Source organism: Argiope bruennichi, chromosome 1, assembly GCF_947563725.1.
Source record: "Argiope bruennichi chromosome 1, qqArgBrue1.1, whole genome shotgun sequence".
Classification (NCBI taxonomy): Eukaryota; Metazoa; Arthropoda; class Arachnida; order Araneae; family Araneidae; genus Argiope; species Argiope bruennichi.
Genome location: NC_079151.1, coordinates 123,724,543 through 123,733,778, shown reverse-complemented (window position 1 = coordinate 123,733,778; position 9,236 = coordinate 123,724,543). Strand labels below are relative to the sequence as shown.

Sequence of the window (9,236 nt, the reverse complement as noted above, 5' to 3'; positions counted from 1 at the left end):
ACTAAGTTTGAGTTTATAAAGTCTGTTTAAGAATGCGGTTATCAATATATTGTTTATAATTCATTAATAAAAATCCAAATTTTTGAAAGTACCAGAGAAGAAGAAATGCAGTTTTTTCTACTTTAGAATGTGCTTTTCATTTATAATTAAAAAATAGGATAATATTGATGAATATATGATTAAAAAATATCTCAGATCTTTTTATTCCTTACATTTTCTTTACCCACCGAAATCACTAGAAATAACTGACCTAATTGAATCATCGGCAGTCAAGTAAGTTTCAGTTTTAGAAGATTCTGACTCACTCCGGGAAATATTATGTCCTAAATTTAACAAACACATATCTTCTTGACGTATCTCAAGTAACAAATTATTGATAGCGGACTGAGGTAGCAAGGCAGTCAACCTCTGTTTGAAATTCCGAGCCCAGATCTCTGCTGCCTCAATTTCTGCTAAGTCCTTATGCTTTTCATCCTTTGTTTCATCCTCAATTACATGTCTCTCGCGATCTTCCAAGTACTTCTTCAGTCTGTCTGGTTTCAGAGCTTCAGTCACTCCCAGGAAAGAACTACAAGCACTTTGGTAATCTCTCTTCCTCATATAGTATATTCCAAGATGGTGAAAAGCTCTGATTTGTGGGTGAATATATTCACTTTTCTGAGAGATTTCGAGCTCCTTTTGTAAGAAGTCCAAACAAAGTTTATCATCTTTCTTTTCATCATATGCAAAGCTCATAAGGTGGTAAATCTCGGCTTTAAGCTTTATGCTTCTTTCCGTTGGTGCCCCTGAGTAAGATTCCATCAGCCTCATCAATTTTTCTCCGTCTGCAATGCAAAGGTCTAGATTGTCATTTCGTAAATAATCCTGGCATCGATTTTTCATGGAAGTCATTAATTGAAGAATGGTGCCTTTCTTAGTGATTCGTTTATTTCGAGCTGGCGCTTTTTTCCTACAATGCAAAGGTTTCTGCATCGCCCAAAATCTCTCAAATTGATGTATATCGTCCAAACTCTCTTTGCAGAGACCATGGACATTTTTCACGTCTTCATCCAAAAGAAGCTCTTGTAATATTTTCTTGTCTTTTGAAAAACGTTCATAGTTGGGCAGCCTATTCGAAGAACGTTGTGCGAAACGAACCCCGCCATCTTTCACTTTGGACATCAAGTAGATATCATCTCTATCCACTTTAAAGCCAGACATTATTTTCATGGAATTCTTCATTGATTCTTCGCAAAGCTGCTGTCCCAATCTCAATTTCTCTATGTCAGGTCTCACTTCCCTTCCAGCAAGGTATGTCAGGTATGCTCCCTCGAAATCGCCCATCATAAATTCTGACCGCCCCTTCAAATCGAAAGCCTCTGAATATCCAGGCCATAATTTCACGGCTTCGGTAGCATCTTCTTTTGCTTTTTCATATTGTCGCATGTAGATATGAACTTTGGCTCTGGTGAGGAGTGCCTTGACGTTCGAAGGCTCATCCATCAAGGCTTCATCCAAACGTTCGAGTGCCTTTTTGTACAAGCGCATGCGGAGATATTTGGATCCTTCCGAATAAAATAATGAAAAAGGGAACTTTGGTACATATTCTGGGTTCATGAGAGATTCCAGATACGAATCCAGATCCATTTCTCCTTCGTTTGCCCTCGTTTTACCAGCTTGAGCCTGCGAAAGAAATTTAAAGAGTTTTTACAGTTTATAATTTTTAGAATGAAGCTTCAATATATCATTTTCTAGTGCTAAAAATTGACCTTAAAGTTTCAAACATATTTGGTCTGGAACATACACATATACATTTCAAACATATTTGGCTTTTTTTTTATATTTAACTTTCAAACATATTTGGCTAAAAACAAACTTTAAAAGTACAAAAATTCTTTCAAACACAGTGCTTTTGTTAGAAATAAGGTTTGACAAACAATAGCATTTTTTAAATTAAAATATGCAGCTATTTTTAATTAGCAAATAATATTCGCAAAAAAAAATCAGTACATTTAAAATAATTGACAAAACCAAAGTGTAACACCCCCTGCTCCAATCACTGATCCGATTTTGTTAATTTTAATGACATTTGAAAGCTCATGCCCCTGCCTCCATTTTCACTCTGTATTTTCGAAACAATTCTCAAAATCATTATTTCATTGCATATTTTTATGGGAAGAACCTCGACAGATTCCCCCTTTTGCAATCGCTGCATTGATTTTGTCACTTTTTTCCCTCTTGAAATTTAATGACATTCTGATACATCATCATTGGTAGATGTCAAAAAATTTCACTACTTTGCATGCACAGTTAAATAATCAACATGTTCTCTGCTTGTTGTGCAAACATAACTAAAAATAGTGGTATGATTTAGTTGGTATGGTGAAATATAGTTAGTCACGTTTGGATTACATTTCTTAATTAATGATATTCATGCCATGAGTGGATAATTTGTCAGCGAATGTGATTAGTAAAATATTAATTTGAAGTGTAAGAAAAATAAATCATAATAACACTTTGTAAAAATTGTTCATACACATTATTGTTCTTGTTTCAAAATCCCATTTTTTACAATAGTGCTGGCTTGAGACTACGTAAGAATTATTTTGGTTGTTATAATTCGGAATCTTACTAAATATAATCCACCTAATTAATTAGGGAGTGGTTTACTGAAAATGTTCTCACAAAATCCATAATAAAGGTGTTTCTTCTCCCCCACCCAACAGCGTAAATTGTGGATCCTGGAAGGACTGTAAATACTCATACGAATGGTTCGGGGGGGGGGGGGTGGAACGAACGATAAGAAATGCTCCTATTTTATTTTCGGAATAACATGCATGAAAGCTGTGTACTTCGTAGTACTATAGTAAATGATAAACAATATATGTTTTTTGTATGCCTTTTTTTCCCCAGGTGGATTGACATTGAAATTCAGTTTATATCAGATTTCCTTTTTCTAAGTTCAAAATTAAAAAAAAAATAATATTAACAATTTTGATGTTGAAACTATTCCAAATTTCTTTTAACCAAGTCGAGAAAAGGTTTTTGAGTAATCGAGTTTACATGCTTGCGAAGTACAGACCAGCAGACGGCTAACCCTTGCATGAATTTGGTTTAAATTTGATTAGAATTTACTCTTTAGATACCTAATCAGTATACTACTTTTCATTTATCTAGCTCTTTGAGTTTTCTAGCAATCCTATTCACCTGTACTCTGACAGTCGAGAAAACAAACTTCTGAATAGATTTCATGGAAAATTTTATAGAAATATACAAAATTTGGTGCAAAGATCACATACCAAATTTCACCCATCTTGCTAAAAATAATTTTGAGTTTTCGTATTCACACACAGATAGATATAATCCCAAAAAACATTCGACAAAATCTCGAGTTCGAATTTTTGAAGATTGCTATGTATACTCGAAGGTTTCTTTTTATATACTAGAAAGTGAAAGAGGTTCTATATGGGAAAAAAAAGACAACCAACCACTAATAAAGAAAGAGATCTCAGAAATGCATATAAGCAGTGGCGGATTTTTGTCTGGGCTGTTGCCAATGTCGGTTAAGTTTAAGGGAGGGGATGTTTTCTGGGAAGTAAATTCAAAAAATGTCAATCTATGTTTCAAATAAAAGAGTTTGTAAAATATCCAAATTATATGAACAATAAAATATTGACTACCATTTATTCTTACATTGAATTATTAAAATCGTTATTAAACTAAATAAAATATAATTAATTACTTATTCATAATATATTTTGGGTGAATTGTAGTTTAACCCCTCCTTCGCCAAGTTGCCAATAACGCGCCAAAGTTGACAACCCCTTGTTTTCTCTAGTGTAGGACTCTTTAGAAAAGTAAGCAAGCTCATGGTTGGCTAGTTGACGATTTTTGAAAAGTGCGCCAAGCAAGGGGTTAAACTACGATTGCACCTATATTTTTTTACTACCATCGAGATTGTAAATCGAATGCTGTAAAATTGTTCTTGTCATCCATCTTGCCTTTGGCGATGTAGCATTGTTGGCGTCCTTAAGGAAATGAAAGATACCCTACACTAGATTTTTACATTTCTTTACATACATTTTCTTTTCCCCATGGCCCGTATAGCGAATGAACCTAGTTCTAATGAAGTATGTCAACAAGTACGGCTCTGCGCATGTGTGAAAAGAATTTCTTCATCTATTACTACTCTGTATTGACAATAAATGAAAATGATACTGTAAAATGCTATTAGAAGATTAACTGAATGCAAGTTGTGTCTACTATATTTCAACATAAATCATATGAAAACTTATTATACTACTTTCGCCAAAGGCCAGATTTAAGAATAATATTGTTCGTCAAAGCTGAATGTTTTAGGAAGTTTTTTCGCCAAACCTAATCTAGATAATCTTTTATTGAAATCGTAAAAGCCATTTTTTACTATTTCTTGTAGATATTCAAAATGGCGAACTTTAGGGATTTTTTTTTTCCAAAAGATCGGCACGATTTTTCATGACTCGCGAGAAATCAAATTTTAAAATCATTATTTTCTCCTTATTGTTGTATTGGTTATACTAATTGCCCATATTCTACAGGGTAAAAAAAAGTTGTCAGTAGTTAATTTTTTTTTAAATCTTGCAATAAGCTATCGACTTTTAATTAATAAATGATCCACAAACAAATCGAACTATTTATTCGAAACGAGTATAAATCTGTGTGCCTCTTAATTTAGTAGCACGCCTAGTATACTGCACAATATTGCAATATTGTACGGTGTTATATAATATCTACAATATTATATAATATTGAATAATATAATATCGCACGATATTGTACAACAGACTATGATATCTGGGAATCTGAGGCTATCGCAGTAATATAATCTGATTACTGTAGAGCCCAGATTATCATGACATTTTTTGACACTTGTGTACTGGCTATTGGTGAATTTTCAGCCTAACTGCTTTCAGTTAGCAGACTTTAGGCTTAACAGTATGCCATTGTCAAACATAAGCTGTCATAACATTGTTGGCAAATTTTTTGGCTATGAGCCTCTGATTGCAGCAAGCATAACGTCTTTAACACGTATTTAACGTCTTAACGTTTTTTGGGTGGAGGGGGAGGTGGTTCATCGCTGATATGCAGTTAATATACAAGTGTCTATTTTTTTTTTAAACTATTTCCGCCCTATATCTTCCAGTTAGGAACAAACATAAAGAAACGGCTAGACTTAAGATTAATGTATGGCTGCCAAAGTTGAATTATTTTAAGACGATTTCTTGCCAAATGTAATCGTGACATCTTCTTATGGGTGAACTGGAGTTTAACCCTCCCCCTCCCCCTTCTTCGCCAAGTTGCGATAACGCGCCAAAGCTGGCAACCTCTAGACTGACAATCCTATTATCTTTCGCCTTTATTATGCGCTATGATTGGACATCTGCTCCCTCGCTTTTGAACATTTTGCAAAACACTACACAAGACCGTTGTTGGCGAGTTGACGATTTTTGAAAATTGCGCCAAGCAGAGGGTTAAACTCCGTTCGTACCATTTTTATTGCAACCCTAAGCCGTTTATTACCTTTTCTGATATTTATCAAAGATGGTGGAACTCTTGGCGAGTTTTTGAACACAGTTCTGATGTGCTTGGCGACACACCATGCATTTACCTTATGTCTTATCAAAAACAATTTAGTCCGGAAATTGTCGATGATATAAAATATGAAATAAAAAATCCGAGAGAAGAAAATTACAGTACCCTATTTTCAAGATGCCTTCTTACTTCCATACTTTCTTCCTTAAGTAAATAATCTTATATACTAAGCTAAAACCTGTTATTATTTTAAAAAAACACACAAAGCAGAACTATTTATAATATTTCACTAGTGCCACCGAATGAAACGAAACTTTTAATTCAGTTCATGCGCATAATAAGGATTTCTTTACATAAAAAATTGCTGATTTTTATGTTGTATTTAATAATGACAATGGCGAGACAATTATGAAGTTCCGCTCGATATGAAGTATCCTTGCAACCCCACGTCCAGTTTTACATAATCCTTTGTACTTATTTACTAGCTGCCTTTGACAAACAAATTGCTCACTCGAAATATTGTTTTTCATGGTTGCTAAACTATTTACATAGAATATATTCAGTTAAAATTTAGAAATGAATTGGGAAGGGTCACATGCCAAAAAAAGTTCTATTCAATCATAGAAAAGAATATGTAATAGAAATCAAGAAATAGGAATCAAACAGAAAGCTTAATCGAGAACGGAAATTAGCTTAAACATCGTCAAATAGCTGATTGCTAAGACTTAACTATGAAAATCGATGACCATATCTTCCAAAAATATTGTCTCAATTTTTTTAAATGTTATTTTAAATCTCAAAAAATTACTTTCTTAATGATATACATTTCATTTTCGCACATTTTTTCTTTGTTTTATTTTTTTAAAAATTTAGTTTGATATACAAACAATAATGATGTTTGTAATCTTATGCCTGAATTTAAATGCATTCAACAAAATATTCAATTGCATGTTTTTGCTAATGTTATAAGGAAAAAAAATGCTTTATTGGGACTATAACTCCGAAGTAGGATTTTCATTTCCGCTTTTATTTCACAGTATGCATACTCTTCAATTTGCATGTGCAATAATTTTATTAGACTGATAAAATTAAATTAAAATTTTGCAGTCTTTCGGCAGGATAAAAATTTTAAAAAATGCATTCCATATTATTTCTTGAATTAACCAAAAAAGTCATCAATCAGGGTTAACAAGCTGGTAGCCAAAAGAAGCTAATGTAGTTTAATTTATGAACGTTAAGCAAATAATGACATAGAGATCTCTATAAAATGTTGTTGAAATTTCTGAAGTTATTCTCAAAGCCTCAAGATTTAAAAAATTTAATATCAATTCAGTTTTATCAATAAAAGTATCGATAACATCTCAAGTATGCAACACAACTTCATTATCATTTTAATTTGTTTAAGTAAAATTGTGTTCAAATGAAGCAAATCTAAAACAAACTTTAACCTCTTAATTGATGCGTCCTTGTGCCGTGCTGAAACGTTTAAACTGACCCCTAATATTCAAAGACTCTATATTTTGATAAAAACAATAACGCATAATGGACAAAAATCTCATGAATTCTATGGATTTTTAAATGAATCAGTAAAACAACACATTCCAAAAAAGGAAAATATCATCTGATGGCAATAATAATAAAGCAAGCAGTTAAGGGTTAAAACCTATAACAAATATTATAAGAATTAGTCAAGTAATATTCGAAATAAATTTTAATTAACCAATACTATAAAACAATTACAGTCAGAAAGTAAATATTGGGTTGTCGCATGTACTCAAAGGAATAACACACAGACGGAAGAAATCTTGAAAAGTTCGTTTGCCGTTTTGAGGAGTTGCCAGTCAATGTTCGCCAAATCGCCAAAGGCAGAGTTCTGTTATCCTATTTGGCGACGCATTACAGTTCTGGCAATTGGAAAAAATTCTGGCTACAAAATATAATTTTAACATCAAAATGTTTATAAACTATCAATATGAACAGAGCCAGAAAGGCATGTTTTGCATCTAGAGATACCATATCGCTCCTTCCTGGGTATTAGGTTTTCAGTAAGAAATTGATTTAGGAAATTGTAAATAGAACTTTAGTGAAAAATTAATAGAAATGGTAACATCTTTTCTGAACAAATTCGAAACATTTTGTTACTAAAAAAATAACTTTTACATGATCTTAAAATTTTTTTAAAATTGTCTTCTTTTAATACTATTTTATTCCTATACAATTTTTTTTCTAATTTTAATAAATATTTTTAAACATTTTATAGTCAATTTTACAACAATATTTTTTTCTAAGTGATTATTGCATGAATCTCTCATGTCCATGATATTAAATATATACTTTTTACACGCCATGGCCGCTAAAGCTAAAAACGAATTCTGTAAAATAACAGAAAGGCGTAAAAGAAAAAACAAATAATTAAAAAATCAAATAGTCAGTGAGTTACATATAATTTTTAAAAAGTTTATTACAGAAGAAATACATTTTTGATAAGATAATATTTAGCCCGGAAATATTTTCTGTGAAGTGAGTAATGCAGAATCTTTATATACATAACACAACGGCTGATTTAATCAAAATAAACATGAACAAGACAAATAAATGAAGCCGAAAATATTATCATTCTTTTCTTTTTTAATTTTTTTTAAAAATTGTGTTTGATGTGTTGGGTAAATATTATAGGCGTTGCCAAGTGAATAAAATAAATAGAACTAAATAATAGCAAACGATTTGCAAGAGAGTTTCATTTTTATTTACTCAATTTAAATATTCCAAACACAATTCAAAATTCTTATCCTTTAGTGATATGCAAAAATGCTTTATCAGTGCTAAATATCATGGACGTCACTAAATGTAAAAGATAATAATAACATATGATTTTCCAGAAAGTTGGTAGCGATTATTAATGAAATAAAATAAAGCAAATAAATAACTCAACTCCAGTTCCATTACGGGATATGTAAACAGAATTATACGTGATCGGGTAGGTGAATCTTTGTTCTTCCAGAACGATACGGTGACCTTTACGAATTTTTATCACCACGGCTCCATCTAGTAAACCCATTCATCACGTTCCCATTCAGAATATGATCCACAACAAAAGCAGTTTATTTTGATCTGTCAGCGTTTTTAAAGTTGTGAATCATTCCCTTTGTTCGAACATCAAGTCTCTACATCTACTTGATTTGCTAATCTGTCCCTTTTTTGAGTGTCGATGCATCGTCACTTTTGATAAGTTTGCTTTTTGTGAAAGATATGCAGGGTGTCCCAAAAGATCAGTTATAGATTTTTAAGGGTTGTTAAGCATGCAAAAAAAAAAAAAATCCTTTTTGCAAAGAATATGGATGGAAGTCCTCTATAGGCAATGGTGGGTATCTAATTAGGCAATTGTCTATAACCACTGGTATGGAAGGGAGTGGGGGGGAGTGTCATATGCACGTAGATTAAAGAATTCTATTATCCAAATTGCCAAATATTTAAATTTGTAAAAAAAATATTAAGAATACGATGTGTATTAAATTAAAATACGATGTGTATTCGCATCGAATGTTTAAAATCATTATTTAAATAAATCGAAGTGTAAACTATTGATTTATTAATAACGGTATATTCATTATTCATTTTATACCATTATTATATTTCTAAAAGTACATATCGGTATTCGATTAACCCCTTATCAAATTTGACCGAAA

At 32.0% G+C, this 9,236-nt stretch overlaps 1 protein-coding gene across 1 annotated transcript; it reads right to left on the bottom strand.

The window, feature by feature from the left end:
* Positions 1 to 219: 219 nt before the first annotated feature.
* Positions 220 to 8,588, bottom strand: LOC129974951 (outer dynein arm-docking complex subunit 4-like). The gene is made up of 2 exons (XM_056087771.1): positions 8,478 to 8,588; positions 220 to 1,662 (listed from the first exon to the last, which is right to left on the bottom strand). The coding sequence occupies exon 2, from the start codon at positions 1,624 to 1,626 to the stop codon at positions 220 to 222; it is 1,407 nt and encodes a 468-aa protein (XP_055943746.1). The 5' UTR covers positions 1,627 to 1,662; positions 8,478 to 8,588.
* Between the last annotated feature and the right edge of the window lie 648 nt (positions 8,589 to 9,236).